Source organism: Solanum dulcamara, chromosome 11 (assembly GCF_947179165.1).
Source record: "Solanum dulcamara chromosome 11, daSolDulc1.2, whole genome shotgun sequence".
Lineage (NCBI taxonomy): Eukaryota > Viridiplantae > Streptophyta > Magnoliopsida > Solanales > Solanaceae > Solanum > Solanum dulcamara.
The window spans coordinates 47,004,553-47,030,990 of NC_077247.1; the positions used below are offsets into that span (position 1 = coordinate 47,004,553).

The following is a 26,438-nucleotide window of genomic DNA, read 5'->3' on the forward strand; positions in this document are numbered from 1 at the left end:
TATTCGATAACTTTGGTTGATTAGTTGAGAGATAATTTTAGAGAATTAATTTAACTGATGGGCTAAAGTGTTAATTTATTTAATACCCTATACCACTTTTCTTATATTTAATAAAATATATTAGTAGGGTTAAGCCATCAGATGAGCGACGGAGACGGAAAAAAAACCGGAGAAAAAAAAATACGGAGGAAGAAAGAAAAGAAATGGGAAAAGAAAAATAAAGGAAAAGAGAAAAATATAGATTTTCATTCCAAAGCGTCAAGGTAATTATTCTCATCCTTTCCATTAAATTTTCATGTGATTATGAACATATTTTTAGGGTATATCGGTGGAGAAATAATGTTGAAATAAGAAAATATGACCCTAGGGTTCTTCACATAAAATCTTAATTTGGGGGTCGAATAACGATCTGTTTTAGCTGAAATTTGACATGTGAGTTTATTTTATCATGAGTGAACATAATCAAAAAAAAATTCAGATTTGACTTTAATGACATAGAATGAGTTAGTTCCCGAATTTTGATATATTGATATAGACAATTAAATATTAGGTATATTATATTTTATGAATTTTATGATATTGGGGACATTAGAACCTAACCCTAGGCTTAAAATTTGGAAATATGAGGCTTGACATGTTATTTGACATCAACATTAGGAACTTGATTATAGATTTGGGTAAGTTTTGGGTCTAGGCTAGAGATATAATAATATGGGTGTTGTTAGTTTCAAAATCTTATTGTGGTTATTTATTTGATTAGATTATACTTATTTGGAGGCCCAACGAAAAGGAAAGGCTCAAGTACCGGAGTAATTGCTTGATTAATTAAGGCAAGTGAATTTCTAAACCTCAGTTTAAGCTTGTAGATGCTTGTATTTCCGTGTTATGTGTATTAGGAAGTAATGAGAATTGGACTGGGTTATTGACTGTATGATTGATCTTAAAACTGGAGATGAGGGGTATAAAATGGTGATCTAATGACATGTATTAGTGGAATTGATATATTGTGATTTTGGACATGTGAAATGACTATGTTGATGTGAGATAGGAAAAATTAATATTGTTGTCATGTTATTATCGTGAATTATATGAACATAAATTGATTGCATTGGTTCTGACATATTATGTGAGACTGAAAATGATACGAAACAAAAGAGGTCGGGCCACACGCTCTGTGGCAGGTATTATGAAACAAAGGGGTCGGGCCACACGCTCCGTGGCAGGATATATATATTGAGGGGACGGGCCACACGCTCCGTGGCAGGTTACATGGACAGAAATGTTCCCCATGGGTTCCGGACTGTAATTTAGTGGATGTGTACCGATAGGACAGGCATGCATCATCACATTGCATTGCATCGCATTTTGTTGATATTTGTGAATTCGTGTTTACCCCTTTATTGCTCGGTATATGCTGAACTTGACTTGATATGATTCATTGATGAGACTATTGATGAGTATTTGTGGACTGTATTACTGTTATTATTGTACAAGTGTAGAGTTGGGCTGGTTTTATGCAGGTTGTAGTTAAGGAGGTTCGGTTGGGAGGACAGGAGTACTTGTATCTATTAAGCTTTGCTTAGTTTTAGCTATCCACTTGCTGAGTACCGTGTTGTTTGGTACTCACCCCTTGCTTCCACACTTGTGTAGGTTGTGAGCCCGGACCTACTTGATCTTCTACTGTTTTTCCACTACAGTCGAGGTTATCAATTCCGAGTATTGAGGTAGCTGTTACATCCATCTAGCGGACACCTCTTACTCTTTTATTATGTTTTAGTCCTATTCTAGAGACAAAGACATTGTGACTGTATTCTCTTTCGTACTTCGGTAATGTATTAGTGGCTTGTACACGTGACAACTAGTTTTGGGAGATTTTGAGATTATTCATTTATTTTTGACTAAGTTAAACCTTATTTTATCTCAATTAATTCCGCATTTACTTTTCGTTGGTTATTAGGCTGACTCATCTCGGTGGGTTGAGATGAGTGCCATCACACCCGTATTTGGGTCGTGACAATTTCCCTTGAGCAAAGTCTACATTGTTAGCAATTGCAGTATGTGTCTCCTTTCTCCATCCCTCATTATTGTCCCTCTTGTATCTTTCTTTGTATCTATCATTTCTCCATCCTTCATGATAGTTATTGTCTTTCTTATAACCTTCATAATTTCTTTTTCATTTTTCTGTTATTATTTTTATCCCTTTCTGAAGGATATCTAACAAGTTTGTAACAGTCTTTCTTTGTATGATTTCTCATGTGACAATGCTCGCAATACATGGATCCTCCTCCTTTGTAGCCATCATTCCTCTGAACTTGCATTGTTATTGAATTGGATTTCTCAGCATTTGCTCTTTGACTTTCATCTTGCACTTTCAAGGCAAAAGCCTTGTTCACAGTAGGTGTAGTAGACTTTATCAAAATTTATCTCTTATCCTAATCATACGATTCATTCAAGCCACTCAAAAACTGCATTAACCTTGTTGCTGCAGGTACTCAATATAGTCCTTAGACTTTGGACAACCACAATTTGGGGAAGGAGCTATCAAATCATATCCACTCCACAATTCTTTCAACTTAGAGAAATACACTGATACTAGATTAGTTCCTTGTTTGAGATTAGCAATTGTTGTATGTACTTGGAAAATTTGCACTCGGTTCACTTTATCAAAACTCTCCTTCAGATCCTCCCAAATCAAGTATGCACATGATGCATAAACGATGCCACTAAGCAAATTCTCTGATACTGCGTTCATGATCCAAGATAGAACAATCGACTGTTTCCCATTGTTCATGAAGAGATTCATCAAATGACTCATTTGTACATGTTCCAATCACAAAGCCCATCTTTTTCTTAGCTAAAAAAGAGATTTTCATAGCTCGACTCTATACTCCATAATTCTCTAATCCTATGAGTTTCACCGGTGCTAAAACACATCTCAATGTGTCTGATGGATGCACATACAAAGGATGGCCATGTTTTATAACTATTGCTCCACTCGATGATTGCGATTGTGGAGAATCAGCAACTAGATCCTGATTATCAAACATTGTTCTTCAATTATTCTTCGAGATCCTTCAATTTTGAGCTTTAATGATCATCGATTTCTAGAGCTTTAGAACCTGCTCTGATACCATGTTAGATTGAAGAAACTAATCTAAGCTAAACAGAATTGAGAGAAGAGTTAAAGATTTTTGCTTTCATTCTCATTCACTGAAGAAGAAAAAGAAGTTGTACACTGTTTTATACAAGTATAACAAACTCAACAAACTTCTCTAACAACTAACTAGTGTGGGACCTACTATAACTAACTTCTAACTAATTATATCATTAGGCTAGCACGTGCTCAGCACATGATCACTTTCAATAAATAGCATAATAGATTATATCTTATATTCTTTTAATGAACATAAAAAGAAATAAAGCGACAATTACAAATAGGACAGAGGAGTAATAATATATGGTAATTTTTTTTTCAAAAGCCATTACCAATAGGCTGTGAGCCTAGAGATGTGGAGGGTTTGCTAGACCCCTACCATGTGACATATAAGTAGAAATACTTACAAAAGATTAGAGATATCTAGGGGTGTACATAGACCGGGTTGGTTCGAATTTTTTACAAATCAAACCAAACCATTTGTGTCGGGTTATTAAATCTATAAACCAAACCAAACCAATAAAAGTCGGGTTTTTTAATATCAATTTTTCTCGGGTTTTTTGGGTTTTTTCGGGTTTCTCGGGTTTTTTTGGGTTTTTCGAATTTTTCATAGTATCTAATAAAAAGCATAGAGCAGTGCTTCTTAAAAAGAGTTCTAGTACAAAATATCAACATATAAGATGGACGCAGAACACTGTTTGAAGTTTTAACTTTATAAGATGGTTTTTTTTTGTATATTATTTAGATGGGCTTCTCAAGTCCAAATATAAATGTAAGAAAGAAAACAAAAATTATAAAAAAAAATTAAAAAACATTTATAAATTACATTTTAATAAATATTTTTATGTATAACATAATTTAAAAGTAGTATATCTATAATCGGGTCGGTTTGGGTTCGGTTTGACTTTTTTTAGTTAAAACCAAATCAACCCTATAATGGTCGGTTTTTTTTTTCATACACCAAACCAAGTCAAACCAAACCACTAGTCGGTTTTTTTTTCCGATTTGGTTCGGTTTGTCGGTTTGGTGCGGTTTATCGGTTTGCCCTGTACAGCCCTAGAGATATCTATGCCTTGCACCTTTATCCGTCCCCTATCACTATGATTTTAATTTTAAAAAAGAAACAGAAGATGACTTGACTTTAAGATCTAACTCTAGATCACCAAAAAAGAAAGTCATAATTTTTAATGAGAGAACATATTTTTTTTTATGGAGGCAAATTCAGAATTTAAATTTTATGATTTTAATTTTTTGAGATTCTTAATATTGTAGCTATTATATTTTAAAGTAATAGATAGGTTCACGTCTACTATTAATTATTATTTAAATAATTTTTTTACATAAATTAATATTTCACATCAAATTGTTTTAATGAATTCAATTAAATTCGCAGCGACAATGGTGCATCCGCCTTAACCATCGGAGGCATATATTCAAGAGGCTTGACTATCCATCTTGTTATTATGAATTGACAAGAAATATACAATATGGATCCTTCTGTAGATGTTTGGTAGGTATCTAACACAAATATTGCAGACTTCATTGATTACGTATAATGCTTTTCTAGATGGGAAGACCTTTGAAATTTTTTATAATTAGAATTTAGAAATTAGACGTCCTTTGGTCCTGATGCCTTTATACATTGTATGAATTTTCTTTCTTCTCTTTTTGGTAAACGTGGGGCAAATATTTTTATGTTTGGATTTCTATTAATTGTTCCCGAGTAGTTTATATTATATGAAACGAAAAGTCATCAAGTTATCTTTTTTGGAAAGATTAATCATTTTTTCTGTAAATAATATCCTTTGTTAATTACAAAATATATATATTTGTTAGATTTTCTTTTATTATGTAGTGGTCTAGAAAAAAGTGGAGATGAAGGGAAGTCAGAAATCGATATTACCAGATTATAAGTTATAATAAGTCTGTTCTTTAAACAGTTTTTTTATCTCAAAAAAGATAATATATATATATTTTTATATGGCGGTTACGTAGGGGAGTCAAGAGTCAACTTTGGATAATTACAAAGTCAATAAGCAGATATTGAATCTCAATCCTTTCTTTAATTTAACACTATCCCCGTGTGTCGTTTCACTGCTGACCACTAGGCTGGTGCTCTCGACAAAAAATTAATTTCTCGACTTTTATTCATATATTAACATTAAAAAGTTTACAAAACAGTTATAAATTATTAACTATGAACACATTTATTATTTTAAGTTAATCATTATACAAAACTCATATACTTCAAAATTAGAATCGCTAATACAAGTCCGGTGTTGTTAATTGTTATCATCATAAATGGGACTCGATCGGGAGTGTGACGTGTTTGGGCGATTAAGATAAGTCAATTAATTAATAAATGAATTGATTATATTCTGCTCAACGTTTGCTTTTTTTATCAAAATGGGCAGGCCAATTTTGACAAACAAGTCATAATTCAACTTGTGAATTTTGTATTGTTTTTTCTTTTATTAATCATGAATAATATATCAATCAAACTGGAATATTTTTTTTGGATATAATAATATTGTGTTTGATTTGAGTTCTTTAGGGAAAAAAATTAGAAAACAGAATGTGTATATTACAATTTATTACTAATTATCCTAAGCAATCTTTTTACACATGATTATAGCGTGAAATATCGCTGCAAACAATTCAAGAAGAGAATTTTTCAAGCACATAATAAAATTAAAACAGGGGAATCTTAGTATGTCATTTCGTAAAGATTTTTTCCACTAATTTCGTCCCCATTTTTTCTAAAAGATAAAATAAAACTAGAAGAAGAATAGATAGTTAGACATTTTAACACGTCTAAATTATGGTCGATGTGTGTCAACATACTATCAGCTTAGAGCGCCAAGAAATTCTCCATGCACAGCTCTGTCTTAACATCTTGAGAAAACTCCTTGGAAATTCTTGATTCAAATGCATCATTCGTTCCACTTGAAACTTCATTTATACTTGAATTTGAACTATTAGTAGTAGCGTAACTATTTGAGCTCAAACTTAATTTTTCTACTGAAACAGAGGCTGTGACTATTTCAGATGGGAAATTGAGGAGCGCTTTAGCACCTCGCATTCTAAAAGCCGCTCTATCATAAGCTAACGCAGCTTCTTCGGCTGTTTCGAACGTCCCTAACCATACTCTCGCACCGTGTCTAGCCGAATCACGAATTTCCGCAGCGTATTTACCCCACGGACGACGTCGTACGCCTCTGTATTTCTTGCCTATGGATTGTGACGGACGAAGGATATTATTTCTTGGAAGTAATTGGTTTCTTTGGGGTAAATATGGGATGTTAAGAGCATTAGCTTCATTAAGGACTTCATATAATACCATCTCTTGTGAGTCGTTCTCGTTGAGAGGTAAATCACTTTGGGGAGTTGGAACCATAGCTATAGTAATTAGAGGAGATTTTTGGTTTGTTGGAAAAAGGATTAGTGTAATGAGGTAGTATTTAACATGAAGAATACTAGAAAAGTAATCGTGGGGTTTTATGAATTTTATGTATCTCGTGGAGAAAGAGGAAGGTATGAGGAAACAAGAGAAAAATAGTTGGTGCCTTGTTGGGATGTGGACATGGTTTAGTTAATTAATTACCCCTTGTTTTCGTTGATATTTCAAGTATAGTTAATTGTTGACATGTACCATGATGTATACTTGGTTTAAGAGGAAATGTCAAACCAGAGAATTGATGCCTTTTATTAAGAAAGAAAATTGGACGTAATCTGACCATCTTTAGAATAAGGAAATCAATTGCCTCGTTGAAGACATCTTTTAAAGGTGGATATCATTGGTAAAAACGTCGGTTTAGTTCACATTAAATGATAAAAGGTTTTGAACTCGATTTATACATGTATTGTATTCAAGATTTGAATCATAGTTATTCGATTGAATTAAATTCGTAATTTTATGTGCATGCTAATTTTCAACAAGAAAGGAAATATGCTTAGTTGTAGTCATTTACAATGAAATAAGAACAAATAAGATGAGATAATGCTCTTTGAAGAATTATACTCGGATCATATAAATTAGACTAGTGATTTGAATTTAATGATATGCAAATGTTATATTGTTTGATTAGATTTTCCACTCTTGATAGCAAAGGGGGAAATTTGCAATTCAATGGCACATATTCATTATTTGACCCAATAGAAGAAACTCACATTTGACAGTTCTAGAGACTAAAGAACGATGTGACTTCACTGGGTTCGCAAGGGTTTCCTTGGTCTATTTAGTGGGCCCAATAATAAAGGATTTAATATTTCCAAGACATTTTGTTTTACAATTGACTTTAATAAATAGACTAGTCTTTAACAAACAAGGTTCATGAATCGTGAATCAGCAACAAATTAAAAAAGAAAAGGTACTAATTTAGACTTCTATTTGCTTGACTTCTTGTCGTATGAATAGGATCAAACGTCTACTCATTTCCCTAATATATAATGATGACGATAATTATTACTACTAGCGACGTATATTTTAATTTGTTTGTTTGATTTTGATTTAAGATTTTTTTTAATTTTATAGTCTTAAACTAGTGATATGTAGAATGTATTAAAATATTTTTAATTTTGCGTTCTTAAACATGCTACGTGCTACGTAAAAAATTAAAATTAAAAAGAGCAAAAAGAGACATTTTCTTTTTAAATAGACTAAAAAGAAAAAGTAAGATAAACAAATTGAAACGGAGAGGAAGGATGAAGAACGATAGTTATTTGTTTTATTTCATACAAGGAGGTTTTCTAGTCCTAATTTAATTTGATTTTGTTAGTATTATAAATAGAGATGGAAGAGTTTTTGAGTTGTTAAGTAAAGTCTCATATCTCTTCGCCATATATTATATATTCCTTTGAATACTTTTATTTCCTTCACAATCTTATTTCACGTGGTTTTGAACAATGATATTGAGATATAAATGACTAATTATAATTCTTTTGGAATGACGACAGGTATTAGATTTTGATACTCCTAACATATATGATAAGAATTTTATAAAAGCAGTAGTCTTTGGCTGCGAATTTATAATAATATGTATAATTATCTTTTTCAGCTGTGGATTATTTGCAAGACTGCAACAAGTATAATATTAGACATACCCTCCTAACATAAACATGGTGGAAAATATGAACCCCAAAGACACGACAAATCACATAAACTGTGTCCACATTTGTTGTGCCAAATTAGGTGTAAATCTGTTTTTTTTAAAAAGAGACATGTATGTTTATAAATATTATTTAATTCGGTATACATAGATCATGTCAAAATAGTGAGTGTAATTTAGTCTATGTGGTTGCGAAATTGAATTAAAAATAAATAAATTACGTGGTAAGACAGTTCTTAAGACTGATATTTTTTCAATATTACAAAAATAAAAGTTTTGTTAGATGTATATAGCAGATTTTAAGAATTAAAAGAGATAATTATGATTCCTAATTTAGTGATATAACAAATTTAAGAAGTTAATCAAAAGCATAATACATATCTAATGTGCTATACTCTTTTGGAGATTGAATCATCTCTAGTACTCTCCAAGTCTGGTTGCGTATGTTCACCTTCAAATAAAACATGATGATTATTAGATATGCATGGTTAAAAGTTAAATATTGAAGGTATCATAATCTTGAAATTTCACATCTAATAATACTTCATTATATCATGAAATTAGCACTTCTGTTATCCGTGTTCATTAGCAAAATTTCTTATAGTTTAACTTAACACAATCGGTGTATATAAAAATATTTCAGTATCAAATCCCTTAAAAGATATTTAGGAATATATTTTGATAAAAAAATGGAATATATAATCTTGAAAATAAGGTCGATAAAGCTTTATACAGGAATGGTTCAATAGAATGGGAGGCTTAAAGCAGTGGCAGAGCCAAAATTTTGATTTAGGGGTTTAAATTTTGAAAAAGTAGACACAAGAACTTGCCGCATGAACTTGCCATCCTGAGCTATAGGTGGCTCCGCCCCTGACTTAAAATCAGTGTTTTAAAAAAAATAGATCTTATGTTAGTTTAATAACTTTTTATATATATTTTATTCTCATAAATTTTTAAAATATATAATAGATAATTATAATTTGATTGTTTTTTTTCAATTATCAGTATAAGATTTCTTGTAATAATCCTTAAGACATGAATAAATATATATATAAATAAATTTACATTACATAACACCACAAAGATTTATATCTTAAATAAGTTCTTATTAATTATAATTTTAAAAACGTTTTCAATTGAATCAATTGTTATATAAATTATTAAAATATTCTAGAAATAATAGAAGTATTTAAAAATAGAATTATGATTCATCTAATTATGCCAATTAGAGTATCTTGTTATAATATTTGGTATTACTTTCAATTACAAAAGTAGGTCAAAATCATCAAAATTGTTTAATGTGTTTCAAATTGAAGTAAATTAGAAAAATTAAGAAATAGAAAGTAACTCTAAATTTAATTGCAAACAACTTTTAATTATAATTAAATCAGTTGTATTTTAAGAAAATAATAAATTTTTAAAACTATATGCATAATGATTGGTAAAAGACTTGACAACAAACTATTTAGAAAATTTCAATTAATACTAACAATAAATATATATATATTAACATTAAGAAATTTTGAAGCCTTATTTTTCGGGGGCCTAAAACGAGTGACTTGACTTGAGCCATCCCTGGCTTTATAATGCATGCATTAATTTGGTGTATTAGTAGTACCTTGTTAGGTACATTTTTTTCATGCTATATATTACTAATGCTTGCATTAGTTATACACTTTATTGTGTATTAAGGTAGATATTACCAATACCCTGAATTTCTAGATATTACTAATGCAATGAGATTTAATGCATGCTTTAGCATGGTTAAAGACTCAATTGCTCCTCAAAACTTTTTTTTTACATGTTTTCCACCACATCTGTGGAGGGTATTTTTCTATTTTTAATATACCGAACTAAACAATGCATAAGAAATAATTAATGCAAATATTACTAATACACTCTATTTAGCATTATTCTTATACACTCTACTAAACGATCCAAGAAAATCTTAATGCACTATCAAGTCATCTAAATATCTAGAGGTAAGTTACTTGAAATATAGGATCTGACATCTTGAGAATACGAGATGTTACACTAACTGTGTATATACAATAAACTTATAAAACATTTACCTGGTAAATCGTTGGGGTTATAGTTAGTGAAGTCTTGTAGAACTGTTGCAACATCTTCTGCTCTTTGATTTCTTCCATCTTCAACATGTCTTCCATTAACACTAGGATTCACCATTGTCCTTGTACCATTAGCAATACTCGAGTCAACAAAAGAACCAGATCTACAACTTGATATTATTGGACCATGTCTAATAATTGGGCCAGCCGAAGAACTTGAAGTAGTAATAATTGGCCCAATTCCCCTTCCTCGTACATGTCTACCACAACAAATTGGACTCACAAATTGATCACTTTGTTCCTTTCTTCTTCTTCCTTGGCCCAAATCAACATTGTTGTATGGAAATCTTTGTTGATGTAATTGAACATGATGAGCACCATTATTATATGTAGCTGGATGATGAACAATTCCTTGGAGTCTTGGTATAAAACCATTTCTCATTTGTTCAATTGGTCTATTATAATGACTTGGAAAATCATCATATCCAAACACATTGTTGCCACCACCAATATTAATCAACTCATGACCATTACTAGTAATTCCTTGAGTTTCTCCTTCATGTCCATGCCATGGTAATAGGTTAGTATAATTTGGTACATTTGAGCTCAACATATTATAATCTTGTTGATTATGATTAGTATTATTTGCAATATTTTCTCTTGGTGCCACCATATTATTATCATCTACTGCCAAAGGGGCCAAGTACCTAGTTGTACTCTCTGATGTTGTTGTTGGTGGAAGATGAGGTACATCCGGCAATTCAACAATTTGTAATTGTTTGTTCCTTTGTTCCTCCTTAAGCTGTTGTTCCAACTTCTTGTATTCCCCTAAAGGTCCGTGAATTGGATCTTCCTGTCATCAAGAAATTTTGTTAAGATCGTTCAAGATTTACTAATATATAAATATCTAACAAAAGTAAAATTTGACCTATGTACATATTTATATATATAATGTATAATTTTATGACAAAGGGTATTCAACTTATCGCACTTAATTTTAGAGCCAACTTATATTCAATTTTGTTAAGGTTGTTCAAGATTTACTTAATTTATATATATCTATAATATAAATATAAAGAGTAAAATTTCACCTATATATAGGTAGGTATACCTAGTATAATTTTTTGACTAAAGGTGTTCGACTGACCATCTTTCAGGTTCCGCATAAAAGCCACAAAAGTTAAAGGTTCAATGTACAATAAAACCTTTAAAATTGAACTCTATCATATATCAAGTTTAAATTTTGAATACATCCTCTAATTGAACTAATCATCTTTGCGATGAACAATAAAATATATATATATATATATATATATATATATATATATGCAAATTGAGAACCTTAAACTCGTTAAATTCAAATTATGAGTCTGGCTCTAGTACCTGCCACAACTTTGCTTCCCACAAGAAGGACTTGATAGATTCATCCTGTTGAGCAACATCATCTAAGCTCTTGATCTTTTTTGTAACATTAGAGATACCAAAAACCTTGTGAACCCCAAGGAATTCATCCATCTTGCTTGCTGGAAAGTGGCGCCACATAACGCAGTTCCCTTCAATACACTTCTTTCTCTGATGCTTGCACGAAGCACATGCAGGACGATTGCTACATACTTCGTGCAATTCGTCTTCTGCATTATTATTATTATTGTTGCTGTTGTTGCCATTGTTGTTATTTGGCATTGTTGATGATCCACCAACAAGGCAACAGAGTAGTAGAATATTGTTGTACAAAAGCTCTGAAAAAAACCACATTATTGTTACGGTTGCATTAATTTAGGGTACATGATATTTTGTGCATAATAAGTTAATTGTAATATGGATGAAATATGAAGAAGTTTGATTCCTTTATAGGAAGAGCAAAAAACGGAGGCGAAAGAGTACAAATAGGGTTCTAATAGTAGTATTTCTAGTAAGGCAAGAAAAACTAATATAATCTAACAACAAAAAATATATTAAAAATAGTATATCAAAGTCGATTAAAAGGATATTTTTATTATTTGAATAAATATGTACTGACTTGTAAATCTTGTTACTATAATATTTGTAAAATTTAATGTGATACTTTGGTTAGTTGGAAAATTATTTTTATCAGATTATATACTTATTAAAATTTATCATAGTAATTTACCTATAAACCCTTTCTTTTTCATAGTTTTGGGACAACTTAATAATGCTGAAATTAAATATGAAATTACGAATTGTGTATCGCAACTTTCATATTATTAAAAGGCATTGATAGGACAATGGGTCTCTAAAACTGCCTGCGAAAAGTTTGAGTTCTATTAATATTATATAATCAGGGCGGCTCAACCATTCAGTAGCTTAATTGCTTTAGGCCCCCGAAAAATAAGACCTCAAATTTATTCAATGTTATATATAAATATAAATAATTATATGTTTATTATAAATATTAATTGAAATAATTATATGTTTATTATATCTTAAAATTTTACTATATTCTAAAAATACAATTGATGTAGTTATAATAAAAAGTCGTAGATAATTAAATTTTCAGTTACTTTCTAGTTCCTATTTGTGTAATTCACTTTAATTTGAAATCAATCATATTTTAACATTGGCTTTATAAGACTGTTTTTAATTCTTTAAGGTGTTTTCTTAGACATTTCAAGCTCAAACTAATTAGATTATTAAATAATTAAATTTAAAAAGATATTGTCTTAATTTTGAATGTCTTCTAAAGTGTAACAATCACTAGAATATTATTCAATGTTATATATAAATATAAATAATTATATGTCTATTATAAATATTAATTGAAATTTTCTTAATAGTTTGTTGTTAATCTTTTATCATTTATTATGCATATATTTTTAAAATTTTACTATATTCTAAAAAATACAATTGATGTAGTTATAATAAAAAGTCGTAGATAATTAAATTTTCAATTACTTTCTACATATGTATATTTGTGTATCTATATATGTTTCAATTTCAAAGCTATTACGTGTATATGTATATTTGTGTTTGGTTGATGATTGATACATATGTTTATCGATGTAAAAATTTTCAAAGTTATTTTGTACATCTGTGTATCTGAGATATAAAATGTATTTAACATCTGTCCTCTCTCTTCAAACCCTCGCTCACCTCTCTCGATCTCGATCTCGCTTGTCTCCCTCTTATAGCTAAAAATGTTACTGTAAATTGTAATTAGGTAAATTATAGTGCTATTATTCACATTTATGGTCCATATTATAACTAGAATAAAGGGTCTGATATACCTCTCAACTTTGTCATTTAAAGCTGATATACTCCTCGTTATGAAAGTGGCTTATATATACCCAACTGTTACACAAATGACTCACATATACCCCAATTGTTATAAATGTTGCTCACATATACCCCCACTATTACAAAATAGCTCACATATACATTTTCATCTTAAGAAAGTGAAAAAAATATTTTTTTTGATTTTTAATTTTTAAAAATTAAATTTTTTTAGAAAGTGGCTCATATACCCTAACTGTTATACAAATGACTCACATATACCTTTTTCTTCTAACGGAGGTGAAAAATTTAATTTTAAATTTATTTTTTAAAGTTTTTTATTAAAAATATAATACATATAGGGGTATATTTGATCATTCTCACACATAATTTATTTATTTAGACTTTTTTTATTTAATGGCTAATTTGAATTTATTATTTTGATGGTAAAATTTATTTTTCTCACTATTTTTATTGTAAAATTTATTATACAAGCCCAATTTTTTTTCATAGATATAAAAACTAAATTATAATATAGCAAAAAAATAGTTTTAAATTACAATGTAATTTTAATTTTTGTTCTCTTTTTTCCATTCACACTTTTTTTATTTCTCTTATATTTACACTCTAGGACACTTTTTTTTTAATTTCTCTCAAAAAATGTATACCTCATACATGAATGTTTTTAAAAATTAAAAATCAAAAAAATATTTTTTTCACTTTCTTAAGATAAAAATGTACATGTTGTTAAGTGGAATGTCCACTACATAATTTATTAAAGTGGGGCCTACTGAAAGTGGGCAGCCCACTAATTTTCTTCTATCACTAATTGTCTTCTATATATATTGCCATGAATTGGCAATGAAAGAGGGCAGAGACAGAAATACATAAGATAATTCTCTTCTCAATTCTTTTCTAACTTGCTCTTATTTCCTTCCTCTTAAATTATTAAGTTAAGCTCAGTTTTATAACACGTTATCAGCACGAGGCTCCGGCTATTTGTTTTTGAAGGTAACAAAAGCGGTAAAAAATTTATTTAATTTTCTTTTCATAAAATAGCAAATATTTCAAAACTTGAATTTGTTGTTTTGGATATCTCTGGAAAAGATTACTCCTCATGGCATTAGATGCCGAAATTCATCTTGAATCGATGGGTCTGGCAGACACCATCAAAGATGATAACACGGCATCTAGTCAAGACCGTGCAAAAGCTATGATTTCCCTCCGCCACCATCTTGACGAGGGTCTTAAATTACAATATCTTACATTAAAAAATCCCTTAAAATTGTGGAAAAATTTAAAAGAAAGGTATGACCACCTGAAGTTGGTCATGCTTCCACAAGTACGTTATGACTGGTTAAATCTGAGACTGATCTACTTTAAAAATATAACTGAATATAATTTTGCTTTATTTAGAATTATAGCTCAGTTAACTTTATGCGGAGATGAAATCACGGAACAAGATAAACTTGAGAAAACATACTCCACATTTCCACCCGCGAATATGCTCCTGCAGTAGCAATATCACGAAAAAGGTTTTACAAAATATTCTGAATTATTATCTCACCTATTTATTGCTGAACGTCATAATGAATTATTAATGAAAAATCATGATAGTCGGCCTGTTGGTTCATTGCCGCTTCCTGAAGTGAATCAGACAAATTATAACCAACGAGAAAAAGGTCATAGCCCCAGTCGTGGTAGTGGTCATGGGGGAAAAAGAAATTATAATCATGATAATCGATTGACACCGAAAAAGGATCAGCAAAATAAAAGGTAGGGTAAGAGGCCAAAAGCGACTTTACCGAAGAAAAATTCAGAAAGTGTATATCATAGATGTGGAGGTGTGGGCACTGGTCGCGGACTTGCCGGTCGTCAAAACGCTTAGTTCAGCTATATCAAGCATCGTTAAAGAGGGCAAACAATAATCCAGAGACAAATTTTATCTCTGAGGACAATATTGAGCCCATGCATCTGGATGTAGCTGATTTCTTTAATTTTCGAGAAGTAAACATGAATGTTGATAAGCCCGATAATATTTAAATAATTCTCTTTTTTGTTGTATATATTAAATATTATATTTGTATTTTTCTAGATCCATGTAATAAAATAAAATTTTGTATAATAAATTATGTATTAATTATAATATTTACTTTCTTTCTTTGTGAAGAAAATATGGAAATGCCTCAAATTTTATTTGGATCAATGATCAATCAAGAAGATATTTGTGTAATTGATAGTGGAACAACTCATGCTATTTTTAAAGATGAGAAATATTTTTCCAACTTGCGTAGAACTAAAGTTAATGTTACTACGATATCTGGCAATTCCAAAATGATTGAAGTCTCCGGAAGAGCTACTATAATTCTACCTAAGGGGACAAAAATTGTTATAGAAGATGAACTATTCTCTTCCAAATCCCCAAGAAATTTGTTAAGTTTTAAAGATATCCGCAGAAATGGATATCATGTTGAGACATGAAATGAAATGAATACTGAATATCTTGGTATAACAAAGAGTGTCTCAGGCCAGAAATATATTTTGGAAAAATTATCAACTTTGTCGTCTGGCCTATATTATGCAAAAATTAGTGCAATTGAAGCACATATGATTGTAAATCAGAAGTTTGCTAATCTAATTATATTTGTGCTATGGCATGATCGAATAGGTTATTTTGGATCAATAATGATGAGACGAATCCTTAAAAATTCAACTGGACATCCGTTAAAAAACTAGAATATTCTTATGAATGATGAATTTTTATGTGCTGCTTGTTATCAAAATAAATTAATTGCCAGACCATCGAACCTGAAGGTTGGCATCGAATCTCTTAGCTTTTTAGAGCGTATACATGGAGATATATGTGGACCTATTCATCCACCTAGTGGATTGTTTAGATATTCTATGGTCGTAATAGATGCATCATCTAGATAGTCTCATGTGTGCCTTTTATCATCCTGCAACCTGACGTTTGCGAAATTGTTAGCACAAATAATAAGATTAAGGGCGCAATTCTCAGATTATCCAATAAAGGCTATTCGCCTTGATAATGCTGGAGAATTTACATCCCAAACTTTTGATGATTATTGCTTATCGATTGGGATAAAAATTGAACATCCTGTTGCTCATGTTCATACTCAAAATGGCCTTGCAGAGTCATTTATTAAGCGCCTATAATTAATAGCATGACCTCTTCTAATGAAAACAAAATTGTCAATTACTGTTTGGGGTCATACTATCTTACATGCAGCAGCACTTGTACGTCTAAGATCGACACATTATAATAAATACTCTCCGTCACAATTAGTATTTGATCATGAACCAAATATAGCCCATTTAAGAATTTTTGGTTGTGCGGTATACGTGCCTGTAGCACCACCACAACGTACAAAAATGGGTCCTCAACGTAGGTTGGGCATATATGTTGGGTTTGACTCACCCTCAATACTTCGATACCTTGAACCGTTGACTGGAGACTTATTCATTGCTCGATTTACAGATTGTTGGTTTGATGAAACATTTTTTCCGCCATTAGGGAGAGAGAAAAAGAAACCCGAAAAAGAAAAAGAAATTGTGTGGAAAGTTTCATCACTATCACATTTTCATCCACGTACCCGCACATGTGAGCAGGAGGTCCAAAAGATCATCCACTTGCAGAAAATAGCAAATCAAATGTCAGATGCATTTACTGATTTGAAACGGATAACTAAGTCACATATCCCTACAGTGAATGTACCTATCCGGATTAATGTCCCAAAAGGACCATCTACAAGTATCATAGCTTCTGAATCCCAAACACGCCAGAACCGTGGTAGACCGTTGGATTCAAAGGATAAAAATCCTAGAAAGAGAAGCGTGAGAAATAATAAAGATGATACTACAATCCTGAAGAAGGTCAAGATTTGAGTAATCCCGATATTCCTGAAGAAATCAGTGAACCCGAGACTCAAGTGAATGAAGAACTTTCAATAAATTCTTTCGGTGATGAGATAAATTTAGATCGATCTAAAATCACGGTTGATAATGTTTTTGCATATAATGTTGCACTTAACCTCATGCAAGATAGTGAAAATCTTGAGCCTAAATCCGTCGAAGAATGTCGACGTAGATGTGATTGGCCAGAATGGTAAAAGAAAATTCAATCAGAAATAGACTCACTTGCTAAACGTGAGGTTTTTAGACCAGTAGTCCAAACCCCCGAAGGTGTAAAACCAGTTGGTTACAAATGGGTTTTTGTGCGAAAACGAAATGAGAAAAATGAAATTGTAAGATACAAGGCACGCCTTGTTGCACAAGAATTCTCTCAAAGACCCGGAGTCAACTATGAAGAAACATATTCACCTGTTATGGATGGAATAACATTTCGATATCTCATTAGTCTAGCTGTACATAAAAATCTTGATATACATCTAATGGATGTAGTTACAGCTTACCTTTATGGTTCACTTGATAATGAAATTTACATGAAAATTCCAGAAGGATTAAAATTGCCTGAAACATGTAAAAGATCTCGGGAGATGTACTCAATAAAACTACAAAGATCATTATATGGTCTGAAACAATCAGGGCGTATGTGGTATAATCGTCTTAGTGAGTACTTAATAAATAAAGGCTATATAAATAATGTTATTTGTCCATGTGTTTTTATTAAGAAAACTGAATCAGAGTTTTTTATACTCGCTGTTTATGTTGATGACATAAATCTCATTGGAACTCCTGAAAAGGTCCAAAAGACAATTGAATATCTAAAGAAAGAATTTGAAATGAAAGACCTTGGAAAGACAAAACTTTGTCTAGGTTTGCAAATTGAACATTTAGCAGACGGAGTTTTTGTCCATCAATCTGTCTACACTGATAAAATCTTAAAAAAAAATTACATGGACAAAGCACATCCATTAAGTACTCCAATGATTGTTCGATCACTTGAAGTGAAAAAATATCAATTTCGACCTCTAGGAGAGGATGAAAAAATTCTTGGTCCTGAAGTACCATATCTCAGTGCTATTGGTGCACTTATGTATCTTGCTAACGCAACTAGGCCTAATATAACATTTTCTGTTAATTTGCTATCAAGGTATAGTTCTTCCCCAACGCGAACGCATTGGAACGGTATCAAACACATTTTGCGATACCTGAAGGGTACGATTGATATGGGTTTGTTTTATACTAACAAAGGTTGGGCAGACCTTATTGGTTATGCAGATGCAAGTTATTTATCGGACCCACATAAAGCCCGATCTCAAACAGGCTATCTATTTACATACGGAGGAACTGTTATATCATGGCGATCTACAAAGCAGTCCATTATTGCTACTTCTTCAAATCATGCTGAAATAATAGCAATTCATGAAGCAAGTAGAGAATGTGTGTGGTTGAGATTGATGATACAGTTCATCAAAGAAAGATGTGGTCTGGAAAATAATGTTAAAGTACCCACAATTATATTCGAAGACAATGCCGCGTGCATAGCTCAATTGAAAGGTGGCTTCATAAAAGGAGACAGAACGAAACACATTTCACCAAAATTATTCTTTACACATGATCTTCAGAAGAACGGTGAAATTGATGTACAACAAGTTCGTTCAAGTGATAATCTTGCAGATTTATTCACAAAGGCATTACCAACATCAACTTTTGAGAAGCTAAGGCATAAGGTTGGAATGCGCTGTCTCCAAAATATCAAATGAAGTTTTCATCAGGTGGAGTAAAATACGCTCTGCACTCTTTTTCTCTTAACCACGATTTTGTCCCACTGGATTTTCCTGGCAAGGTTTTTAATGAGGCAGCAATCAAGGCGTATTACCAGATCTGTGTACTCTTTTTCCTTCATTAGGCTTTTCCCACTGAGTTTTTTTCTAGTAAGGTTTTAACGAGACACAACATCAGAATAACTTAGTATATTATTTCTTGTAAAGTATTTTTATGTAGACACATTACACGTGGACATCCAAGGGAGAGTGTTAAGTGGAATGTCCACTACATAATTTATTAAAGTGGGGCCCACTGAAAGTGGGCAGCCCACTAATTCTCTTCTATCACTAATTGTCTTCTATATATATTGCCATGAATTGGCAATGAAAGAGGGCAGAGACAGAAATACATAAGATAATTCTCTTCTCAATTCTCTTCTAACTTGCTCTTATTTCCTTCCTCTTAAATTATTAAGTTAAGCTCAGTTTTATAACACATGTGAGTTATTTTTGTAATAGTGCAGGGGGTATATGTGAGCAACATTTATAACAGTGGTGGTATATGTGAGCAATTTGTGTAACGGTAGGGGTATGTATGAGTCACTTTCATAACGGGAGTATATCAGCTTTAAATGACAAAGTTGAGGAGTATATTAAGATCTTTTTCCTTATAACTATTTAGGCTTAAGTCATATGCAGCCCGTTAAAGTTGTTCGCATATTTCACTTAAACACCTCAATCTAGTCTTGCACCCATTAAACACTTAATATGTTCAAAAATGATTCCTATTAAACACAAAATATTGACATGGCAAAAAAGATATATTTCACCTTCCTTAAGGTCGTGAATGCTATCAGAATGAAAAGTAACTGAGGGGTTAGCTTAGGTGGGTAGCAATGGTGTATCATCGGGCCGATAAAAGCGATAAAATTTGATGGAGAAGAAGAAAGTGATGGATACGCAGCTTCCAGTGAAAAGGAAAACAAGATCTGACGAGAAGAAGAAGAGGGGTGGAGGCTGGTTTACTGGCTTTGAGGCGCAACGGCCCAGAGGAAAGGAAAGTAATGTCTGAGGGAGAAGAAGAAGAAGGGAAGGGTGGGGTGGGTTGTCGGTTAATTATTTCAAAAATAATTTTTTATATTCTGATTCTTTTTTGGATTATTTAAACAGGGTATTTTAAAAAAGTAATCCAATTGCCAGGTGTCATTATTTCATTGGTCTATTTGTTGTGATATGCGTTTCAGACACAACATGTTTGTCATTTTGTGTCAAATCAGTATAAATTTATTAAAATTAAAGTGTTTAATAGATATAAGGGTAGGTTAAAATATCTAATTAAAATATACGGACAATTCGCATATGACTTAATCCAACTATTTATGAAAATTCTCAGCACCCAAAAATAGGGGCATTTGTGTGAATGACCCAAATATGATTGATGTGTTCAGGGCCCAAATAGTTTTGAAGCCCAGTCCAATGAATATCCTGGAAACAGGACCCAGCCTTTGAAGGACCTACTTGACCTAAGATATTAACCGGCCCAAATTAAATTAGGAGAAATGTCTCTTAAGACTTTAGTCAGAATACACTATTCATCTAATAATACTTTTTAAATCTTTAAAATTTCAATTTCTTTTCACTGTTATATTCAAATTACCAGTCTTATTTATTTTCAAATAATTTAACCACAAACTAATAGGCGCTTAACCTTTAAAATTTGATAATATTTACATAGAATAGAAAAGAAAAAAGGACTGAATGTAATTGAAGATTATTAGAAATTCACCAGTAAATGTAGTTTCTCCTATATGGTGGCAACAACAAATATATTTTCTTGTCATTATCACAATGGACTTGCATTAAGGTAGGTTATCTACGTTACATTTTTTGAGATGTGTTGTTTTTCTGGACCTTACTAACGTGAGATATTTTTGTGTATCAAACAATTTTTTTATATGAGTCTGTTAAGCTGGACACTAACGATATATTTTGCCTCTACTACAATGAATATCTAGCGGATAAACGATCTGAATTTTGTTTAACCTCCCAACACTTACCGTATAAATGTGTTTTTTCATATTATTATATATACATTTAATATATAACTACATGTAATTATACAAAATAGAATTAATAAGGAAAATAATCTACTATGACATATTAAAATTCATCAATAATATAAAAGTTCTATATCATGTCAATATATATAAATTAAATTCTTTTAAGAAAAAGTGACAAAGTCACTGGCCAATCCAATGTGACTGTACGTAGGTTCATAGGACTCAATAACTTTGATTCATACGTTATTTATGTATTAAAGTATTCATAAAAATATTTACCCGGTTGATTTTCTTGGTCAAAAGACTTGTAGGTATGCTCTTTTCAGACATTGAAAATAGAATTTAGAATATTGGATAATTTGATACAAAATGAACATGTCATGATAAAACATGTCAAATGTCTATTGAAGGCTGGTTTCTCCTTTTGACTTATTATTCTATGACTTGAAAGCCTAGATTTCATGAGTGCTAACAAATATGAGACCTCGGATGTGTAGTACTATAGCATTATGGGCTAAAATGACATTCTTTGATTGAGGTTCTGTTCACAAAATTAACTAATCAAGCATGGGTCACATATCTAGTCAGATAAAAAAAAAATTGAAGTTTATCCGTTTCTTTAATAATTTAATTAATATATAATAATAACTAAATTTACAATTCATATTTTTGACAATAGTTAGTAAATTTATAACTAACATATATATATATAAAAATTTAAACAAAAACAATTAAATTTATGCGAACTCGTATATTAGCTAGTATGTAGTATATCGAGGGATAATGTGAAAAGGCAAATATTATAGGAATGATACATTCAGAAAGACTACATTTTTTCAACTAATTAACAACTCCTCCATAATTCCTTTATATTCACCTAATTTGAAAAAAATAAATCAATCACTTGTCTTATCTGAATCTCATTTCAAGCACCATAACTATATTTTTTAAGTTCAAAGTCTTTGGTGGTAACGATGATTATAATTAGAGTATCATGCAAAAGAAAAGAAAAACAGGTACTGTTGATGAGTCATGACAAACGTAGAGAGGAGGGATAATTATATTTCTGCAGAATTTTGTCTCATCTATCAATCATATATATATAGGTGCTATCAAATAAAACAAAAAGGAAAACCGATAGCATTACTGTTCTTTATAGCTGATAATACTGTTCTCAATCCTTTCCACGTTATCCCCCTAAACAAAAAAAAATTCTACAGAAAAGAAAAAAAATGTTTTTTTGTTTTTTATTTTTATTTTTGAGAATGGAGTAGAGTAGTTGAGGAAAGAGTAAGGTGATAGATACCATTGTATGCAATAAAGGAAGATTTTTCTTTTTCCCGAACGAAAAGACTAATGCAAATGATTATGTTTTATACACATATCATACACTAAAAAAATGTGATCCATATCTTTGAAAATGTGATATTTGAAAAAAGTTGAGAAAAGATATATGAAAGTTGAAGTTATGTTTGAAAATATTTTTAAGTTGAAAAAAATAAATCATGTCCAAAAAGTTGTTAATAACGAAAGGGAAAAGAGATCGAGCTCGGAAAAAAAAACTAAGGTAAGGAAGTGGTAAAAGGAATTAAGGAAAGAGAAATTGGAAAAGAGAAGAAAGGAAAACACATTAAAAACAAACAAATTAAAGCTGTTTTAAGTGTAGATGGACTACCACTTTATTCCTTTTACCTACTCCACAAGAAATAAAAATGCACTTCACGTTATTTAATACTTACTCTAAGAATGATAGTCTATTAGGCATATATTTAGCATTTTGATAGTTGTGGTATTTACTTGAATAATCTTTTCTCTTTTTGGAAGTAGTTTGAAAATTGTTTTAAGGTATATACCCCGTAGATGAAGACGAAGGTTGAGGGTTTCTAAAGTTTTCTTGTGGTCCTACAGTGTCTCCTGTGTTAATAAGAATTTGTAATTTTATTCTTCTATATTAAGATCTTCTATGCATAGACTATTTCATCTATGTCATTTATTCTTTCTTTTTAGGAATTTCTTCATTTGTAGACTCTTCTATGGTTTCTTTGTCTTTATATATATATATATATATATATATATATATATATTATGTATGTTGATCTATTAAAAGATTCTTCACTTTGTAATCTCCTTTTTCTCCTCAATTAAAAAAAAGAAGATAATTATGTAAAAGTATAATTGACCCAAGTACATTGCCAAAATGGCCTAAGAATTTTAAACTTTACCAAGTTTAGCCACTAACATATTGAGTGTCTTTCATCTCTCTTCCCTGCACACCCAAATCACATACTCTCTCTTTCTCTCCTTCCACCTCCCATTCTCTGTCCATGAACTTTTCATATGTGATTATTGGTACAAGAATTTGGTAATTAGTGATAGCTAAGTCGTTGACGATTTCTCTGATAAAGGTGGCTATTGCAATGGTATTGGTGGCATTAATCAACTTATTTGTTTGCTTTGCTTGTTCGGAGTGAAATAAATAGTCCTATATGTAAATAAAGCTGAGTGAATAGTAATAATTCCTGTTTTTGAAAAAAATCACATATTAAGTCAGTTTTTATATCCGTTATTGGAGTTACTGTGAAGTATAATTGGCATTTCGTTGAAATCATAGGCAATCATTGTTCGAAGATTCAAAATTTGAAAATTGAATTTCCGCAACTAAGCTTTGTTTCGAGTGGGTATGATCGCAAAAGATCAGTTACATATTGAGGAGATTAAATATAAAATTTTTTGGTGATTTGGTGTAGATTTTAAGGTGTTTTTCGATGAATCTAATTCTTGGAATCAAGGAAGGAAGAAGACGAAGCCACTTTTTTTGTATAATAATTTATATTATTGTATATAGGTGTATAATATTGTATATCAATTTTTTAAATATTTTTGTAAAAAATTATATATTATTATATACCGGATGTATAATGTTGTATACCAAACTATATTTTAGGCTAAAAATTTATAAGGTAAGTTTTGAACTATATTTTTATAATGTAAATTAGATAATTATATATTTTAAAAATTTTTAGTTTTCCGATTCTTCAAATTTGCAATTGTACTTATACTTTCACCGACAACATATACTATAGCTTAGGACATGAATGAACTTAAATGAAACGATATGGACTAAATCGATCACATAATTAAGCCTAACTTAAGGAGTAGTGAACATTTCATTATAAAAAAAAATATTCATTATATAAATTTATAGAATTTCTAATATTCAAATAGTCTTGAAAAATTTAAGAATAATTTGTGAAGAGCTACTTTTTGACTTTCTAGTTTTCTTTTAAACTTAAGGGGATAGGGACATGATTTTGTGGGAATATTGTAAGGGAACAGTACTATTGGTGTTATTCTGCGAAAGATTCAACTTGTCTAGTCCGAATCAAAGGATTATTGATATAATTTTACTCACTGTTGATGTATATATCAATTTAACGAATAATAAAATATGTTTAAACTTATATTTTATTTTAAAATTATAATTAATTAATGCATATTTTAACTTTAATTTTTGTCTTTACTATACGAAAACAATATAATTTGATGTAAATATGTTATTAATATAACAAAAGTAATTCAGAAACACACTCTTATCTCAAAAAAAATGGGATTCTTCTTTAGAATGACAACACACTGTCCGCTAAGCACAGTGTTACCTTAGCTACTCCTTAAATAGACAGGACTAAACCTTGTTTTTCTAAAGCTTCCTTTTTTCCTACCACTTTAAGCCTTCTTCCTTTATCATCCCCTCCCCAACGGCTGCCAAAATATTATGTATTGAGTTTTAGTTTTTATTTCTTGAAGCATTAGAGTAACGGAGTCATAAATTTAAATAAGGAGAAGTAGAAAAAAATGTGTCAAGAACGATCAATGCTTATTATATAAAATTCAATTTTTCCATGACTTCAAGAGGTACCACTGCACGAATGCATTTTAAACAACAATAACAATAACAAATTCAGTGTAAATTTATAAGTGGAATATAAAAGAAGGTAAGATGTACACCTATGTTTATATGGGGGTAGAGACTCAAAAATCCTCCTCCTTTATCTTAGTTTGATGCCAATAATATGAACAAGCTCACACACAGTTTTAGCGGCGCATTTTAATGGATGATATTAAATCTACTTTTGTTTTCTTCCCTCACGAGCGATGTTTACATGTACTCTTTATGCATACCACTGGTTGAAACAGAAAATATAGACTTAGATTTACTTTATAGAGGTAAAATCAATAGTAAATTAATTAAGAAGAAGGGCCATCCACAGAATTCTTTGTCGAAGAGATCAGAGATGACTGTCTAAAAACATGAAACCACATTTCAAGCCATCAACTTCCTTAACGGGACCCAAATTTACATATGAAAAGCTAAGAAAAGGTAATCCCAAAAGGAAGAATAACTTTTTATACCATAAACAATTACCTATTTTTAGCATTTATAATTGACCTGATAAATATATAGAAGCAATTATTTCACATTACAGTGTACATAAGTCAATTAAAATAAAGAGTTTAATTTATATAACTAGTCAAGTCAGTGTATAACGAATCTTTTATTCAGCAACTCATACGGAGAATATTTAATTTATAGGTAATCCCCCTTTAAAATGTGAGATTTACAATTTTTAATATAACACAAGTTATACATGTTACACCAGTATAATAGTGACCTATTGATATGAACATTTGTTATTGTGACGATAATGTGTATAACTTGGAACTTATAAAAAGGTATAAAATGAAAATAAAGGCGCTTACAACCACCATGCTTTCCTTTCCTTGCAGAATAAGCAAGCAAGTAAACATGAAAGCTGGCAGAAAATATGTAGATGATGATATCATAGTTATTGGATTTTATCAGACACACATATATATCATCACACACTTAGTTTCATGTTGTCATCCATGTAAAAAAAAAAAAAAACTGAAGTCATCCATGTAATATATATAAGTTCAACATTTTACTAATTAATCAACTTAATTATATCATCTAAATAAAGAAATTAAACCCAAAAAAGGCGCATTTATATTAAAACAATATGTTGGTTTCATTTCATCATAAAATGAAACATAGTACACATAAACTAAGGACTTAATTAGATTTCTGTAAAAACTAAAATGTCCCT

General features: G+C 30.7%; 2 protein-coding genes across 2 annotated transcripts; both read right to left on the reverse strand.

The window, feature by feature from the left end:
- Positions 1-5,840: 5,840 nt before the first annotated feature.
- Positions 5,841-6,692, reverse strand: LOC129873396 (pathogenesis-related genes transcriptional activator PTI5). Its single transcript, XM_055948483.1, has one exon. It carries the CDS (start codon positions 6,549-6,551, stop codon positions 6,006-6,008), a length of 546 nt encoding a protein of 181 aa, XP_055804458.1. The 5' UTR covers positions 6,552-6,692; the 3' UTR covers positions 5,841-6,005.
- Positions 6,693-8,505: 1,813 nt separating this feature from the next.
- On the reverse strand, positions 8,506-12,086 carry LOC129872652 (uncharacterized). Its single transcript, XM_055947583.1, has 3 exons — positions 11,715-12,086; positions 10,335-11,184; positions 8,506-8,713 (listed from the first exon to the last, which is right to left on the reverse strand). Exons 1-3 carry the CDS (start codon positions 12,084-12,086, stop codon positions 8,652-8,654), a joined length of 1,284 nt encoding a protein of 427 aa, XP_055803558.1. The 3' UTR covers positions 8,506-8,651.
- Positions 12,087-26,438: the final 14,352 nt, after the last annotated feature.

Coding starts and splice junctions, on each gene's coding strand:
- LOC129873396 (XM_055948483.1), bottom strand. CDS start 6,551: ATGGTTCCAACTCCCCAAAGTGATTTACCTCTCAACGAGAACGACTCA.
- LOC129872652 (XM_055947583.1), bottom strand. CDS start 12,086: ATGTGGTTTTTTTCAGAGCTTTTGTACAACAATATTCTACTACTCTGT. Junction 11,185..11,714: donor GGGAAGCAAAGTTGTGGCAG/GTACTAGAGCCA, acceptor TCTTGATGACAG/GAAGATCCAATTCACGGACC. Junction 8,714..10,334: donor TAACCCCAACGATTTACCAG/GTAAATGTTTTA, acceptor TTTTATTTGAAG/GTGAACATACGCAACCAGAC.